Source organism: Euleptes europaea, chromosome 9 (assembly GCF_029931775.1).
Source record: "Euleptes europaea isolate rEulEur1 chromosome 9, rEulEur1.hap1, whole genome shotgun sequence".
Lineage (NCBI taxonomy): Eukaryota > Metazoa > Chordata > Lepidosauria > Squamata > Sphaerodactylidae > Euleptes > Euleptes europaea.
In genome coordinates, this window is record NC_079320.1 from 9,692,938 (window position 1) to 9,710,565 (window position 17,628).

The window sequence follows — 17,628 nt, forward strand, 5'->3', positions numbered from 1 at the left end:
ATCCCATCCATTATTTTGCATTTCCAACATTGACTGTCAGCATTTTTATTCATCTTTTTAATGTCCATTGGGGTTATATACCATTTTAAGAACTGTTTATACCAGTCTCAAATTATAACCGACAGTAGAATTTATTGATTTTGACCATAAATGACCCATTGTTGCATCGTAATTTTTTTTCTGCAGTTCTACTTCCATTTTACCATACATGCTTTCACTTGCTCAGTTTCATGCTTAAGTAAAAGTTTATATATCTTGCCCTAAAGATTATCCTTTCCTTTGTTTATCAAACTCTCAAATTCCATGCTTTCCCTTATTTTTTCCCTTGTTCAAAGCAATCTTTTTTCAATCGTGCCACTAGTTGATTATATGTTAGCCAACGTACTCTCTTTTTTGCCTTGCCGATTTCTTCCCAGGATTTAATTTTACCATGATCAGTGATACTGCTGAGAGGAAAACAATGGATTGCGTAAGATATCAAATCTTACGCAATCCATTGTTTTCCTCTCAGCAGTATTATAATATGCCTCTGTCGGTGACATCAAAAGAGCAGGAGTCGGACTCAACTTTTTTTGTTTCTCAGCCAAATCTTCATTAAGTCGTCCCTGATAACATGTCGGTGTTTCAATATATCTTGCTTCGTAGCTTTCCAAAGACAGTAATGGAGCCCAGAATTCCAATCTCCTTTCTCCATTCTCATTGTGTTCCGTTCCAGATCTCTAATCCAATCAACAATCCAAACCAGCCCAGCCGCCTGATAATACAATTTCAAATTAGGTAGTGCCAAACCTCCTCTCTTCTTTTCATCCTGCATCACATTAAAACTAATTCTTGGCTTTTTTCCCATTCCAGACAAATTTATTAATTTGTCTTTGCCAATTTTCTAAAGCCGCTCATGTGCTTTTTTAATATGAGTTCCTTGAATACAAATTATATCAGCTTTTTAAATTTCCAAAATAGTGGAACACTCTTTTCCTTTTAGATGGTGCATTAAGTCCATTTACATTTAATGAAATTATCTTTAGCTTCTCCATATTTTTTCTTCTCTTCAATATGCTGCAGCTTGTCCCAGTTTTGTGCTTTCTTCCTGATCCTCTTGATCCTTATCTTTTCCAGATTGTGTCTTGCTCTTTTCTTTATGTTGTGTATTTGTAGGGCCTTTCTTCTTCCTGTTCCCTCCTTTTGAGCTACTAGAGGCTGGTGATTCCTTCTCCTCCTGCTGTTGCTGTCCTGTCTCTTCTGAATTAGATAATTCTCTTGCCAGCAGATTAGCCTGCTCTATGTTAGTTATTAGTCTCCTTCCTGATGATAGGAAGACTTCAAGTCCTGCTGGTGTTACCCAGCGGGATCTAATTTATCTTCTGTCCTAACGGTTAGAACTCTTTTCTCCTTTTTACTTTTTTTTTTTGCTACAGTGGTTGTTAAATCTTGAAAGTTCTAAATTTGTTTATCTTTACAAATTAAAGGCTTGTCTCTCTGTAGTTGCAAAATCGCGTCTCTTGTGGTTTTCTGACAATATTTAACCAGTATGTCTCTAAGAACGCTATTTCTTGCAGATATTTTGATGAACAAATACTCTATGTCCTCCTCATGTGACCCTTGAAGGTACTTCGTGTCTTGTGACTGATGACCAAGCATGTGTGGTAACTATAAGAAAGCTCTCTTTAGGTGACTGGCTGACAATTTTGTCAAATCTGTTTTTAGCTGTGGACACCATTTCAACATTGCACATGATAGATACGTCAGAATCATAAACAATCAAAGGGTCTTAAGTCAATTCAGATATTTGTGGAAGACAGAAGTTACTTACAAGGAACTGGCCAAATTTCTTGGCTCTCCCCGACAAGAAGCCTGGTCTTTCTCGTTTCCTTTCTGAGCAACTATAACCTCAGTCACCTGAGAACAAGACAATAATTCTTTCTGGAGGGTTTAAAGAAAATGACACGGGGCAAGTCTTCCAATCCCACAGTGTATACAAGCGTACTTGTAGTTAAACACTTGAAGGCTGATAAAAAGAATGTATGACTGCTTATGCCAGCACTGTTGTTGCATCAACGGGTGGAATCAACGTTCTATTGCCAATGGCTCATTTCAACAGAATGACTTGGGAAAGATTATGGGTGCAATCAGGAACATCAGCAGAGTCTAAGTATATTCAAATACATATTCAATTATATATTAGCATTAATGAGTTATCCTGTTCAGCAGAAGGTTAGGCTGCCACAATTCCATCAATCACAGATGGATACGATTTTCCTCATTGCTGGGCACGGCGGAAAAACAAGTTGGAATCTATTTCACTGGGATCTGAGTCTTCTTAAAAATTCAGGAAAGGGTGGCTTTGATCAAGAAACCTACAAATAGTTATAGAAGATGTACGTTCACTTCCACACGTGCCGAATAATGCACTTTAAATCCACTTTCAATGCACTTTGAAGCTGGATTTTACTGTGTGAAATGGCAAAATCCACTTGCACGCAATCGTTAAAGTGCACTGAAAGTGGATTGAAAGTGCAGTATTTGGCATGTGTGAAAGTGCTCCTAGTACCGTCATCCCTGATGAAGGCAGCTCTGATAAGGCAGGAAGACTTGGGTCTGGCAAATGTCTTTGTCAAATGTCAAATGGTGGTCGGAAGTGCTGTCAAGTTGCAGCCAACATATGGCCACCCCATAGGGTTTACAAGGCATGTGACAAACAGATGGATTGCCATTGCCTCCCTCTGTGTAGCAGCCCTGGACTTCCTTGAGTAGTCTCCCATCCAAGTACTTACCTGGGTGGACCCTGCTGAACTTCTGAGATCTGATGAGACTGGGCTAGCCTGGGCCATCCATCTCAGGACAAATACCTGAAGTTGCCTCCTACAAGTGATGCATTATAGTTCCGCATACAGAGCACGCGATTGGTTCATGGCACTGAAGGAATCAGCTTGTAATATTCCACACTTGGCTGGACAAAATGCACCAGAAAACTTGTCCAAAAGCTCGTGTCTCTCTCTCTCTCCAGTACCTGATGCTTGTAATGAACTCATCGTACACAGATTCTCCACTGGATGAAGATCAAACAAATATAGTTGTACGAAAAGGAAACTGCCATGCCCCACAGCATGCAAATGCAGAACTTATTAAACGTTCTTGCATGAACCAGAATATCGTAACCTCCAACCTTATAATGATTTCAAATGAGCACCAGTAGCGAAACCTGCATGAAGCAACAAATCTCGTTGTGCAACATGTCGGCACTTTTACTTGAACACAGTTTCAGAGCCTACGTGACAATCATTTTTATTTTATTACCGCGACCTTCGGATGTTAATGTTTGTTCGCGGTAAAGAAATATACCAATGACAAGTGCCATTTGTCACTTTAAAAAAATTACAGTATGAGGGTGACAAAATGGAGCTGGGAAAATAGACACATTCAAAATAAGTAGAAAAGGGGCTATCAGATCCTACCCCAAATACCTCCCATGGGGATAGATCACAATGGGTAGCCGTGTTAGCCTTTAAGTAGCAGTAGAAAAGAGCACGAGTCCAGTAGCACCTTAAAGACTAACAAAATTTCTGGCAGGGTATGAACGTTTGAGAGCCACAGCCCCACACACCCAGTGACCCCTACTTCATGCTCAGAAGATGACCAAGGTGCCCTCCCTCTCATCATCTGCCTAACGTTATAGAATCAGCATTGCTGGCAGATGGCCATCCAGCCTCTGCTTAACAACCTCCAGGGAAGGAGAGCTCACCACCTCCCAAGGAAGCCTGTTCCACTAAGGAACCGCTCTAACTGTTAGGAAGCTCTTCCTAATGTCTAGACGGAAACTCTTCTGATCTAATTTCAACCTGTTCTTAGATTGCCACTTGCTAGCTATTTGTTAACACTATATCCACAAGTGATATAGCATCTCCATTCGTTCTTTTCTCCAGATGTATATCCCTGATATATCCCTGATCTGGATAGCCTGGGCTAGCCCAATGCTATCGGATCTCGGAAGCAACTTGACAGCAAAAAAAAAAGGCATTAACCCGTAGAATATAGTTACCCACATTTGCACATAAAATGCAGCATGTGAGCTAGGCAGTACAGAGAAGTAAGTCCCTGGCTTAGATGTTACCCAAGCCATTGAGAGCCTACATGGCAATAGGCAAGTCACTCTCTCTGAACTTCTGCTCTGTAATTCAGAGAGTTTTTAATGCTGGCCTATCTTATAGAATCGTTGTAAGGATTATGGAAATACAGCATGTGAAATCTTTTGAACAGCAACAAAAATACTAGAGAAACGCTAAGTATTATTATGCAAGCCTAAGACATTGTAAACACAATTTGCATTGTTGTGAAGTGACTGAAACTTTTGTAAAAGCAAACTTGAATAACCCTTATTTTTGGCAGACACCTGAACCAAAGTGTGAGAAGAAAAAATATGGAGCTTGGTACCTGCATCCCAAGACATGGGGGGAAAAAGCTCTATTCGAAAAGCCGGCAGTCCCTGACATTCTGCAACACTTTTTGAATTCCAGGAAGTATGGCAAAAAGGTAGAGAAAATTATAAAACCACTTATGCGGTGTAATTTTTCTAGGAATGAAAAGCACCCCCCCACACACACACACACCCAGGGCAGGGTCTTAAGTGGTGATGACTGACCCCCCACACACCAAAAAAAAAAAAGGATCTTGGGGTCAGGGTTGATAGCTCAAGAATGTTGGCTCAGAACGAGGTGGGAGAGGAAAAGACAAATTCTGTGCAAGGAATTATTAATAAAGGGATTGAAAATGAAACGGCCTGTATTGTAATACCCTTGCATAGATCTATGTTGCAGCCATATTTGGAAAACTGAGCACAATTCCCGTCAACCCAACTCAAAACTGGATAATGCTAGGGTTGCCAGTTCCGGGTTGGAAAATATGTGGAGATTTTTGGGGTGGAGCCTGAGGAGGGCGGGGTTTGGGGAGGGAAGGGACTTCAATGCCATAGAGTCCAATGGCCAAAGCGGCCATTTTCTCCAGGTGATCTGATCTCTATCAGCTGGAGATCAGTTGTAATAGCAGGAGATCTCCAGCTACCACTTGGAAGTTGGCAGCCCTAAATATTGCAGAGCCGGAAAAGGTACAGAAAGGAGCAACCAAAATGACCACAGGGCTGGGACAGTTGTGCTGTGAGGAAAAGACGGGAGCATCTTAGAGTTTGACAGTATCCAGATATTTATGTATTAATCAAAACACTTTCCTCATAGTTCAAGGCAGCTTACAATAATATTTAATAGCTTTAAAAGATTCTCTGTTGCCCACGGAAGTGCAATGCTTTTATAAGCAAATTATGAATATTTTTGTATAAGGCAAGGCAGCTAACTCTGTCTGTTATGGGTTTTCTTTTGTGGGGTTCACCCCCCACACACACACACACAACATCAGTTTCCTAGCCTTCCTGGCTATGGAGTTATGTTAGAAAAGAAGCAATAGCCAGATCTGCCCCAGTAACAGGTCTCTAGCTCCCTCTGCAGGCACCAGGAAGGATTATTACGATGCCACATGAAAGGATGGGAAAATTCAGTGAACTTAGTTTGGCGGGGTGGGTGGGGGGTGAGTAGCAAGATAACAGCTACACCAGAGTGATGTAGTGGTTAAGAGCAGTAGACTCTAACCACTCCTCCACATGAGCGACGGACTCTAATCTGGTGAACCAGGTTGGTTTCCCCACTCCTCCACTTGAAGCCAGCTGGGTGACCTTGGGCTACTCACAGTTCTCTCCAAACTCTCTCAGCCCCACCGACCTCACAAGGTGTCTGTTGTGGGGAGAGGAAGGGAAGGAGATTGTAAGCCGGCTTGATTCTACGTAAAAGATAGAGAAAGTTGACATATAAGAAACAACTCTTCTTCTACTCTTCTTCCTCCACAAAATGGGACCAACTAATTAACCCTCAGCTTATGTCTTCAAAAGACTCATCATGTGATGGCATCAAATTTTTACTAGTGGATAGGATACCTTCTGTGTCTGAACATGTGGCAGAATTCCTGGCGATTGTTATCAAAAACAAAATACAGGGTAAAGAAACAAATAAATAATAAAATCAACCGAGGCAATCTATAGATACTGGGAAAGAATACATAAATGGGTGCTGGTGACAGCTGTGCTGGACATTCATTAAGTTTTGGTTTTTTCCACTTGTCGCTCGGGAGAACGTATTAGTATAGCATCTAACGCCGATGAGTTTTAAATTGATGGTTAAGTTTTAGTTATACTGTCGAATTGTGATTATGGGGTATGGAGATTCATGTATTTTTGTGACTACAATTTTATTATGCCAATAAAGGTGACTGAAACGGAAACGGAAACATTTCTGAAGTCAAGTGTTCAACAAGAACAGCAAATCTGAAATCACCCTCAAATGGTTAAATATGTATGCGAAAGGCAATTGAAATGTCATTTTGGAGAGCTTTGCCCAGAAAAACTTGTGGCTCTTTGGTGCTATGATCTGGGTAAACCTGAATCCACAAAAAATGTCTCTATGCTCACCCTTCATGTGACTGTAATGAAATCTGTTGCAGGACAAGGAGGATTCTTCAAAGCCACTCCATGGAATATATGCCTTTGATGAATTCCTTGAATTGAAAGGCTACAGGAAGCCTGGGGTGAGTGAATCAGTGCTGGTTTTCATTGACCAGAATGCCCAAAGGCGGGATCACAACTGGAACCAGGGTAGCTTTGTGGAGGCAACGTTGGGTGTGATCCTTCAGGATAAGAACGGTCCAAGTTTTGACCCACCCAATCTAAGGGGATACACCAGCAACCTTGCTTTATGCTTCTCTGCCCCATTGCATCGGCTAAGGGTGAAAATACACCATATGAAATCCATGTATCAGGATGTGGATTCCCGACCTGACTCACAGTTATACATGCTCTGTGCTTCACGTGCCCTGGGATGGGCATGAGGTGTCAGAGGAAGAAGCAAATATCCCCCTCCCCAGTGCTGTTTCCAGTGGCAAAAATGCCGTAGGAGAGAAGCCAGGAGCCTCTCCGTCCCTCATGCCCCATTTACAGCCAGACAGAGAAATGATGAGCTGGAGGCGGGTCCCTTCTTGAATGTATAACCATGAGTCAGGTTGGTCGGGAACCTGTGTCCTGCCACATTTGTATAGTATATTTTGGTCCTTAGTCTCATCCAGAAAAATTATTTAGGGCCATTCAGGGACTAATGGTTTCTGGGCCTAGCACTCTTGTTGATTCTGATCTATTAACTGTGCTGATTTTACTCAACCCTGTGCAAATAACGAACTGTGTTCACTAGCCAGCCTCTATCACTGAGCACACTTCCTCTTACACTAGCTCTTCCATCTGTGCAAGGCCTTGTGCAAACGAAAGGGCTTGAGGAAGAGCCCATCTAGTCACATGGGCCTCGTACATAAAACCCAAGCCAAAGTCTCTCCTATTTGCTCCAGTTTATATGCCAGTTTGAGCATAGAAATATGTACTAAGGATAAGGAGTTCTAAGGATAGTTTCAGGTTGGTCTCCCTGATTGATGCTGACAGAGCACTTGAGGTTGTGAAGACGCTTCCTGCAAACTGGATCTTTGTCCATCTTGGCTATTGAAAGTATTCCTGGAGAAAGCAGAAAATCCTCTAACAAAGATATCCATCTTACAAGGCTTGTTTGTTTCAAAACTGAAAGAAGCTGTGATTAGAATTTTTCTTAAGAAGTCGTCTTTGGAGGGATGTGGGTAGTAATCCACCAGTGCCTAATCTCTCCTTCTTGGGCAAGATGATGGAGAAGGTTGTGGCAGTAACTGCCTGCATTTCTGGATGAAAATCTGTTGTTGATCAATTTCAGTCTGGCTTGGTTGAAGATCTCCGGCTACGACAAGACAAGGGCAATCCCTACTGCTGATCTATCAGCAGCATCTGATATGGTCAGCCGTAGTATTTTAGTGGATCAACTACAGTTAGTGTTTGGGATAAAAGGGACATCCTTCTGTTGGTCTTGTTGTTTTCCTGTTGCCCTCCATAGGAGAGAAAGGGGCCACTAGTTGGCACCTGATGTTCGAGGGGCCACCAGGGTTCATGTTATCCCTGATCTTCTTTAACCTTTATGGTAGACCGTTTGCTCAGATCATCAGGAACTTTGGAGAGGGCTGTCACCAATATGCATATGACACCCAACTTTATACCTAAGTTTCGGGAGGCAGCCATGAAGATCCTAGGCCCGTGTCTTGGGGCTTTGGTCATGTGGGTGAGGGCGAAAAAACTGAAACATGACACAGAGAAGATGGAGGTGATACTAATGGGGAAGCCAGAGTTTTTGGCTGGTGTTGACTTACCAGCCTGAGGTGGGGTTCAGTTTTCTTTGGCAGATCAAGTTATGGGTTGGGGGTGCTCTTGAGATGGCTCATGAGATGGCTTCTTATTTAGACTCTGCTAACCATGCCACCTGGTTGATGCTACTGTTTTTGAAGACATTTTGGAAGTTTCAATTGGTACAAAATGCAGCAGTGAGGCTCCTGTCTGAACTCCGGTTAGGGTTGCCAGGCCCCTCCTGACCACCATCGGGAATGCGGGGAGGTAGGGTTGCCATCTCCAGGTTGAAAAATTCTTGTAGATTTGAGGATGGAACCTGGGGAGGACAGGAAAGGACCTCAGTGGGGTAAAATGCCACAGAGTCCACCCTCCAAAGAATCCCTTTTCTCCTGGGGAACTGATCTCAGTAGTCTGGAGATGAGCTGTAATTCTGGGGGATTCCCCAGGTCCCACATGGAGGCTGGCATCCTTAAAAGCAGGTCTACCATGCAAAACCAGTTCTGAACCATCTATATTAGTTACCTTATTCTGGGCCTAATTCAGGGTGCTTCTTTGATCTTGGAAGCCCTATATGACCTGGGTACTATTCATATGAAGGAGTGCCTCTTCCCATATAACCAGGCATCCAAATGTCCCTGATCCTCTGGTTATCATGACACCAGCACCTTTCTTCTGAACTCTCAACGAATTACCGACAATTTGTGTGAACTTTAGAGTAGGCAGAAGCCTACCTGAGATGAGCATTGCTCCTGCCTGTTCCACAGGTCACAATATGAGCCCCACTCCCCCTTGGAGAAGGGCAAGGTTGGTGGTGAGCACTAATAAATGTCCTGGTCACCTCCTGGAAAAGACAATAACACTAGGAAAAGTTGAAGGCAGCAGGAAAAGAGGAAGACCCAAAATGAGATGGGTTGACTCAGTCAAGGAAGCCATGGTCCTCAGTTTGCAAGACCTGAGCAAGGCTGTTAACGATAGGATGTTTTGGAGGACACTGATTCATAGAGTCGCCATAAGTCAGAAGCAACTCAAGTCGGAAGCACACATGCATCCTGAGCTAAGCCAAAATGTGTACGTGTCCTGGCACGCCCTCACTGTGCATTGAGAGCACAACTTTCATCTGAGGAACAGGCTTTTACCATAAGCTCTAAAGGCTTCTCAATGATGGTCTTCCCAGCTGGAAAAGGTCATGCTTATGAAGATTCACCTTCTCATCATCTGCCTAAGGTCACAGAATCAGCATTGCTGACAGATGGCCAGCTAGTCTTTGCTTAAAAACCTCCAGGGAAGGAGAGCTCACCACTTTCTGAGGAAGCCTGTTCCACTGAGGAACCACCCTAACTGTTAGAAAATTCTTCCTAATGTCTAGACAGAAACTCTTTTGATTTAATTTTAACCTGTTGGTTCTGGTCTGACCTTCATGTGTTCATGGCTGAATTAAGAATCTTAAACTGAGACATCCTTGGGTTTAATGCTTGCCTGTATAAATTTATAGTGTGATTATAAGGTACTTTTAGAGATCTTATTTTGTATATTGTACTTTATTGTATTTTTAATTTGTAATCTATTGTATGCTGTATTTTATGATTTTTAAAACATTGTATGCTGTATTTTAGTTGTGTTCTATGTTATTGTAAACCTCTCAGAGATCTTTGCTATGGTCATATGGGGAATTAATAAACAAAACAAAGCAATTTAAGAATAGGAGCCCATGGTGAAAGTGAGCCATACCAGGAGGATAAAGAAGCACTAAGTCAGTTTTAAAATGCTGAGTTCAAACTAGGCTCAGGAGACGAGCCCTCAAGAGATGTCTGGTCTGGTCAAGATCTTAATTAAGATATGGGACTGAGTCAGCATCCCACCGCATAAGAAAAAAATAAAATGCGTTATTTCAGCCGTGCATGCAGAAAACCATGTTTCCATATCCAGAATATTGGGCGGTTGCCACGTTTGTTAGGAGAGAGGCTCTGTGGTTTCAGTGGCTGCATAAGAGGCAGAAATTAATGGGAGATTCCCCCCCCCCATTGCTACGGGTCCATTCTAGCCTGTTGAGTTTTTCTTTTATGTAGAATGTTCCAAGTGTTCCAAGAACATCACAGAGCATGCAGTATTTCACACAGTTTATTTATTTCATTCATTTGTACCCTGCTTTTCTCCCCAGTGGGGACCAAAGCAGCTTATGTGCCCGTGTGGTATAGTGGTTAGGAGCGGTGGTTAGGAGCGGTGGACTCTGATTTGGAGAACCGGGTTTGATTCCCCATTCCTCCACATGAGCGGTGGAGGCTAATCTGGAGAACTGGATTTGTTTCCCCACTCCAACACATCAAACCAGCTGGATGACCTTGGGCTAGTCACAGCTCTAATAGAGCTCTCTCAGCCCCACCTACCTCACAAGGTGTCTGTTGTGGGGAGGGGAAGGAAAGGTGATTGTAAGCCGCTTTGACTCTGCCTTAAGTGGTAGTGCAAGTCAGCATATAAAAACTAACTCTTCTTCTTCATCATCCTTCTCTCCTCCGTTTTATGCTCACAACAGCCCTGTGATGTAGGTTAGGCTGGAAGAGTGTGACCGGCCTGAGGTCACCCAGTGAGCTTCTGTGGCAGAGCAGATTCGAACCTGGGCCATCTAGATATTAGTGAGACACTTGAACGACTACACCACATCAGCTCCTGTTAAAGCTTGCTGAAAATCACCACCCCTCCTAGCTGTTTCTTCCTCCACTGGGGTACTCGTAAATTTTTCCGCGTGTGTGTGTGATTGGGAGCATCTTGGTAGGCTTGCCAACTCTGGGTTGGGAAATTTCTGGAGATTTGTGGGTGGAGTATGAGAAGGGTAGTGTTTGGGGATGGGAGGGGCTGTGGCTCAGTGGTAGAGCATCTGCTTGGCATGCAGAAGGTCCCAGATTCAATCCTGGCATCTCCAGTTAAAGGGACTAGGCAAGTAGGTGATGTGAACAGACCTCTGCCTGAGACCCTGGAGGGCCACTGCCGGTCTGAGTAGACAATACTGGCTTTGATGTACCTTGATGATCTGATTCAGTATAAGGCAGCTAGCTTCATGAGTGGGGTATAATTCCATAGGTTCCACCTTCCAAAGCAGCTGTTTTCCCCAGGGGAACTGATCTCTGTACTCTGGAGATCAGTTGTGATTCTGGGAGATCTCCAGCCCCCCACCTGGCAGCTGGCAACCCTATTGAGGAGGTAATTTTCAGTGGAAGAGGGTGAAATAACCCCTCTTTCTCCACAGCAGTCTCCCTCCCTACAAATCGCAATGCCAGCAACTGCATTTTGTAATATAATAAAAGAAAAAAATATGTCAAAAGGGATCAGGGAACGACATGTGATGCATCCTACACAGTACTGGCACTCATTCTGCCTGCGTATGCTGCTGTTCAAGGCACAGAACCTCTTTTAAAAAGGCCACTGGTAGGCAGTTTTGCACAAAAGCATGCAGTGGTTGCATTCTTCTCTGCATGACGGCAGAATTGTTCCGGAAAGGAACTTCTCTCTCACCACGAATGCCAAAATTGTGCCCTGTGGCCACCCAGTAATAAAGATGAACCTGGCTGCTCCTGTCTTACTCCCATTCGCTTGCTGTGCTGTAAAGCCGAGTAACATGTAAGCAATTGACAGTCCCCCATTCCACCCAAATAAGGAGGCTGAAGTTGGCTCCCACCCAGTGCCCCAGTTGTGCATTTGTCCTTGGGGCACCCCTCTTGGGAGCAGCTGGCGTAAGAACCGGACTTCGGACCAGGACCCAGCATGTGCCCTCTTAGAGGGCACAGTACCCTGAATGTGAGGATGTATGATACGTAGTGGTCCAATCCTTATTTTGGGGTGCAAAGCTTTTAAATTGTCCTCAATATCATTCAGGAACTAGGAAATGCGAATAAGGAACTGAAAATAGGGAACGAACTGGGAACTGGGAACCAACTTCAGCCTTCTACCCAAATAAGTTCTTCGCAGTGAGCTGGTGCAGTAGATGAGTACCATATAGTTGAGAAGACAGGCGTCTAGGATTCCTCCTGGACATGGTGGTCTCCCCAATCCAGCTTTAGTATTTTAGCTTGTGTGGTTGCACCAGACTGTGGATGGGGATGCGCATCTGAAAGCACATCCTGTTGAAAACAATGCAGTGCTCATAGAAAGCATTCACGCTCTGATGTGCATCCCATTTTTATGCTCGAGATTACTAACCTCAGTGCGGAGAAGCTTGTTTGCATGCCTGGATCTCCTTCACTGGATTAAGGGCAAGTGATTGGAGCAGAGGCTTGATTTAAAATCAGTTTTGTGCCCAAGCTCACTTCAGGCTATGTCTTTTCCACTTCAGGTGGAAAAGGATGCACAGGTATGGAATTACAGCTCACAGCTGGGGGAGGAGGTGCAAATTGCATTCCTAAGCAGAGTTACACCCTTCTGAGCCCACTGACTTCAGTAGACTTAGAAGGAGGTAACCCTGTTTAGGATTGCACAGTAAAAGTGCCGCTGTTGACACTGGAAACCACTCCTGTTCCGACCCACTTCCTCTCCCTATGACAATATTAATGTGCATTTATACATGATAGGACAAAGATGCTTCCAAAGCCAAAAAGGTTAGCAGTCAAAGAAGGAAAACAAAAACTCCGAAGAAGAAGAATGCTGAAATAAAGTGGGATCTGTCTTCAGAGGAAGGCAGGAAGAAAATAGTGGATGACAAAATAATGGAGTTCAAGACGGTTTGGTTTCCTTACCTACATTTTGAAGGAGAAAACTCCCACCATTCTCATCGCAAATGAAAATGCAAATAAACTGTGTTTTAGACATTTGTTGCATATGTGTGGGGTCTGCATAAATGTGCTCTTTCACTCCCATCTCTTTGCAGCATCTTTGTTTTTCCACGAGGTTATACAAGTAGTGAACTGAATGGAACTGAATGGTGAAGCTTAGCTTGGACTCTACCACTTCAGGCTGCATGAAAGTGGCATATTTTAATGCTTCTCCCACTTCAACAACAACAAAAATCCCTCCTCACATACAAACAATAGGATATTATAGATTATTCACATTATTTATATAATGCTTCATGAAACTGTCAAACTTTCCCGATTTTTACTTGGTTTTTAATTTCCACATCCTAATCCTATTGCATTGCTAATTGGATTTCCCTTCCTATCGACTGAATTGACTTATGCTGTGTACTCGAGCCTCAGTGAGAAAGGTGGACTATAAACAATTTAAAAGAAACAAATAAAAATAAGGTGAAGTACAAGTACAAAGACTATAAACGAACAAATCATAAAGGTAAAGGTCCCCTGTGCAAGCACCGGGTCATTCCTGACCCATGGGGTGACATCACATCCCGACGTTTACTAGGCAGACTTTGTTTACGGGGTGTTTTGCCAGTGCCTTCCCCAGTCATCTTCCCTTTACCCCCAGCAAGCTGGGTACTCATTTTACCGACCTGGGAAGGATGGAAGGCCGTGTCGACCTTGAGCCGGCTACCTGAAACCAACTTCCGTTGGGATCGAACTCAGGTCGTGAGCAGAGCTTGGACTGCAGTACTGCAGCTTACCACTCTGTGCCATGGGGCTCATAAATAAACAAATCATAACCAGTAAAAAAATCCAATACCACCCAGCAGATTACATGGTTTAAAATAATGCACTAAAAATGTAAAAGGTACAACCTACAGTGAATACAACTAGATTGCAAAATTAGAGAACGGACTAAAAACAGTACAATGTATACAAATAATGCAGCAGAGATGAATTGCAAAATTGGTGAGCAATTAAATAAAAACAGTGTAATATTTACAAGGGACAAAGCAATGAAAATTCCCTACACTTCATAGAAGTTGAATGAGGTTATTATAAAAATACTGTCTTGAAAAAGTTTTACAAGTTCTGCAAAAGGATAGAAGGGGAGGGAACCAGCAGCCCTCTAGAGATCAACAAGATTTTTGGGGTATGAGCTTTGGAGAGTCAAAGGTCCCTTCATCAGACGCTCTCTTTGTCACAGTTCTTTCTGAACTCTCAGCCCCACCTACCTCACAGGCGTGTGTTGTGGGGACAAGAAGGAAAGGTGATTGTAAGCAGGTTTGATTCTCCTTAAAAAGGCAGAGAAAGTCGGCATATAAAAACCAACTCCTTCTTCTTAACCACCTCCACCGAACAACTGATTGGTGTGATGGCTGTTTTTCTAACTAGGCTCTGCATTGGCAGTCCTGACTGTGCATGCACACAGTTGGACCAGGCCCATTACGTACAAGCACACTGCGTTGAAATCAAGAGGAGCTACATCCATATGGTGTGTCTGCGTCTTAGGGATAAGATACAGCAAATTCCCCAAAGACACCCTGACTTGAAACAGGATGTAAAAACAGGTTTCTGAGGCCACAGTCCCACAGCATGGCTCTTGGACCCTGTCCATCTTCCCACAAAGGCTGACCCACCTTATCATTTCTGTTTTAAGAGACAGTGTGGTGTAGTGGTTAAGAGTAGTGGTTTAGAGCGGTGGAGTCTGATCTGGAGAACCGGGTTTGATCCCCCACTCCTCCACAAGAGCGGCGGAGGCTAATCTGGTGAACTGGATTTGTTTCCCCACTCCTCCACTTTAAGCCAGCTGGGTGACCTTGGGCTAGTCACAGCTCTCTCAGCCCCAACTACCTCCCAGGGTGTCTGTTGTGGGGAGGGGAAGGGAAGATGACTGTAAGCTGCTTTGATTCTTCCTTAAGTGGTAGAGAAAGTTGGCATCTAAAGACCAACGCTGCTGCTGCTGCTGCTGCTTCTTCTTCTTCTTCTTCTTCTTCTTCTTCTTCTTCATGCAGCAAGATTTCTCCCCCCGACACACACACTGAGATCATGTTTGGTATCATCCTCAGACCAGGGCTAATGTGAAAGAAATGTGATTTACCATGAGAAAATCCAAATCTCCTTGTAGCTGATCGCCTATCCACAATGGTTTAATATGTGTTTGTTTGTTTCAGTTTCTTCTGCAGATGCTGCCCTCAAGTAATGGAGAAAGGACAAGAGAGGTGGACGGAACTCTCTTAAAGAAGTTTTCTGTAAGGTGGCTTCCTGACTTTAAACCACCATCTTCCTCACTCTTTTAATAGTGGATTTGGTCAACAGTATTTATTTTTCCCTCAATAAAACCACAAATTTGCACATAGTGAAATCACTAAGACTGCGTCAGTATTTCCTCCCTTCCCTACATCATATATTGAAAGCCCTGTCCTGGATGGTCCAGGCTAGCACGATCGTGTCAGATCTCAGAAGCTAAGCAAGGTCAGTCCTGACTAGTACTTGGATGGGAGACCACCAAGGAATACCAAGGTTGCAGAGGCAGGCAATGCAGAGGCAGGCAATGGCAACCCACCTCTGTTCGACTCTTGTCTTGGAAACCCTACAGGCCGCTCACCATAAGTCAGCTGTGACCTGATGGCAAAAAAAAATAAAGGAAAAAAAGAAACACATCCAGCCAGTGTTTCACAATGGTTAGCACTGGGTATGGGTTGAGAAGATCCAGGCTCAAATTCTTACTTTACCACATACCTCATTGGATGATCTTGGGCTAGTCAGCTTCACAGGGTTGTTGTGAAGAGAAGTGCGGGCCTGTTTTGTGGGCATGGGGGGCACTAAGCTGGCATCGGGGCAAGTAGGTAGCCCGCGGCTCTCTGAGCCGCCCCTTCACCTCCTCGCCCCAGCTGGAGCTCCCTGGGCCAATCAGGGCCCTTTGGGGGAGGTAGCCTCCTGGCTTGGTGGGTTTGAATTGGCCAATCAGGCTCAGACAGAGGGCTCCCTGGCCAGACCATTGCCTGAGGTTTTCACTCAGGTCCTCCTGCCAGGTATTTAAGGAGCTGCCTCCTCGCTCCTCCTCTCTCAGTTCTCCTCTTGCTTTTGCCCGGGCGAAAAGGACCCCACAACTCAGCCCTAAGTTCGCAAAATGGGGAAGAGAATTGTGTACGCTATCCTGCAGTCCCTGGATGAAGGGCAGGTTGAAAATGTGAAAGTTAGATATGCAGGCCTTGCTAAGTCTAAGGATAAAATATTGTAAAACCAATACTGTAACCACATTGCTTAGGTGGTGCCTACCTGTGTGCAAAATATAACTTAGAAGTAACAAATTCACTTAAAATCAACAAGCCATGTAAAGTTAAACAGGGTTGCATCCAATTGATTTTACTGGGAGTAAAGCACAGACGTAACTAGGGTTGCCAACTGCCTGGAGAAAAATGTCCTGTCCCTTTAATAGAGACTTAATGGGATGTTATTTACCAGGTGATGTAATTTACTTCCATGCCATGACAAACTTCACCAGCCCATTTCCACACGGTAAGCTTCTATTAAAAGAGACGGACATTTTTCTTCTGGCCTACTGGCAACCCTAGACGGAATTCTCCCCTTGAAATTAGTAAGAATTAAAGCTGCACTCCTATGCACGCTTACTATAGGGTTGCCAGGTCCCTCTTTGCCACCGGTAGGAGGTTTTTGGGGCGGAGCCTGGGGAGGGACTTCAGTGCCATAGAGTCCAATGGCCAAAGTGGCCGTTTTCTCCAGGTGAACTGATCTCTATCGGCTGGAGATCAGTTGTAATAGCAGGAGATCTCCAGCTAGTACCTGGAGGTTGGCAACCCTACCTTACTGGGGAGTAAACACCACTGGTCTTGGTGGGACCTCTCAGTAAACATGTATAGGATTAGTCGGCACATAGTGCTTAGCATCTGATGGACTGTGCCTTAAATAAATAGCTGGTTTTACTCCAGATGGGTGACTGTAGGCTTCATCCTTGAACTGTTCCTGAAGCCAACCACAGCAGGGGAGGTATAGCTCTATCTGCAGGGATGATTTCCCTCTTACGATAACAGCAGATTGGTCCTGACAGCCACTAACAGAGGGTTAAGGTACTGCGTCATAAAACAAATCAATGGCAGAACAAATCAGCAGAGGCAGTGGGAACGGGCTCATCCTGGTAGCCCAGGGCATGTATAGCTCTTTCAGAGAAACCAAAACTATCATCCATATTATGGTCAGCAACTGTGGGAAGTCATACAAGGCTTGCTGAGTTCTTTAAAAGTAGTTTCAGGAGAATCCTGTAGATTTTCCAGCTCTTTCCGATATGGTGCCCATAGGTGCCATGGTGCCTGCCAACACCTTTTCTGGCACCTGCCAAATATTTTTAGAAAGTGGGTATGGCCAGGTGGGGTTTTGCCCAGCAGCGCCATTGGAGAGCTATGTACAGTTTTTAAAAGTTGCTTCAGTGACAATTGCCACTATTGCACAAGATCTTTGCTGTGTGAATGCAAGAAAATATTTTTGAATATATTAAATATATTAATTTTAAAAGGCATTCTGTTAAACAGAGCTTCTGCCTGA

At 43.9% G+C, this 17,628-nt stretch overlaps 1 protein-coding gene across 1 annotated transcript in view; it reads left to right on the plus strand.

Moving 5' to 3' along the window:
- Window positions 1–17,628, plus strand: part of LOC130482906 (protein FAM47A-like) — a 31,228-nt gene that overhangs the window by 12,701 nt on the left and 899 nt on the right. Inside the window, exons 6-8 of the mRNA XM_056855782.1 lie at window positions 4,384–4,527; window positions 6,538–6,621; window positions 15,240–15,317. Coding sequence (XP_056711760.1) covers window positions 4,384–4,527; window positions 6,538–6,621; window positions 15,240–15,317 — 306 coding nt within the window. The remainder of the gene's footprint in view (window positions 1–4,383; window positions 4,528–6,537; window positions 6,622–15,239; window positions 15,318–17,628) is intronic.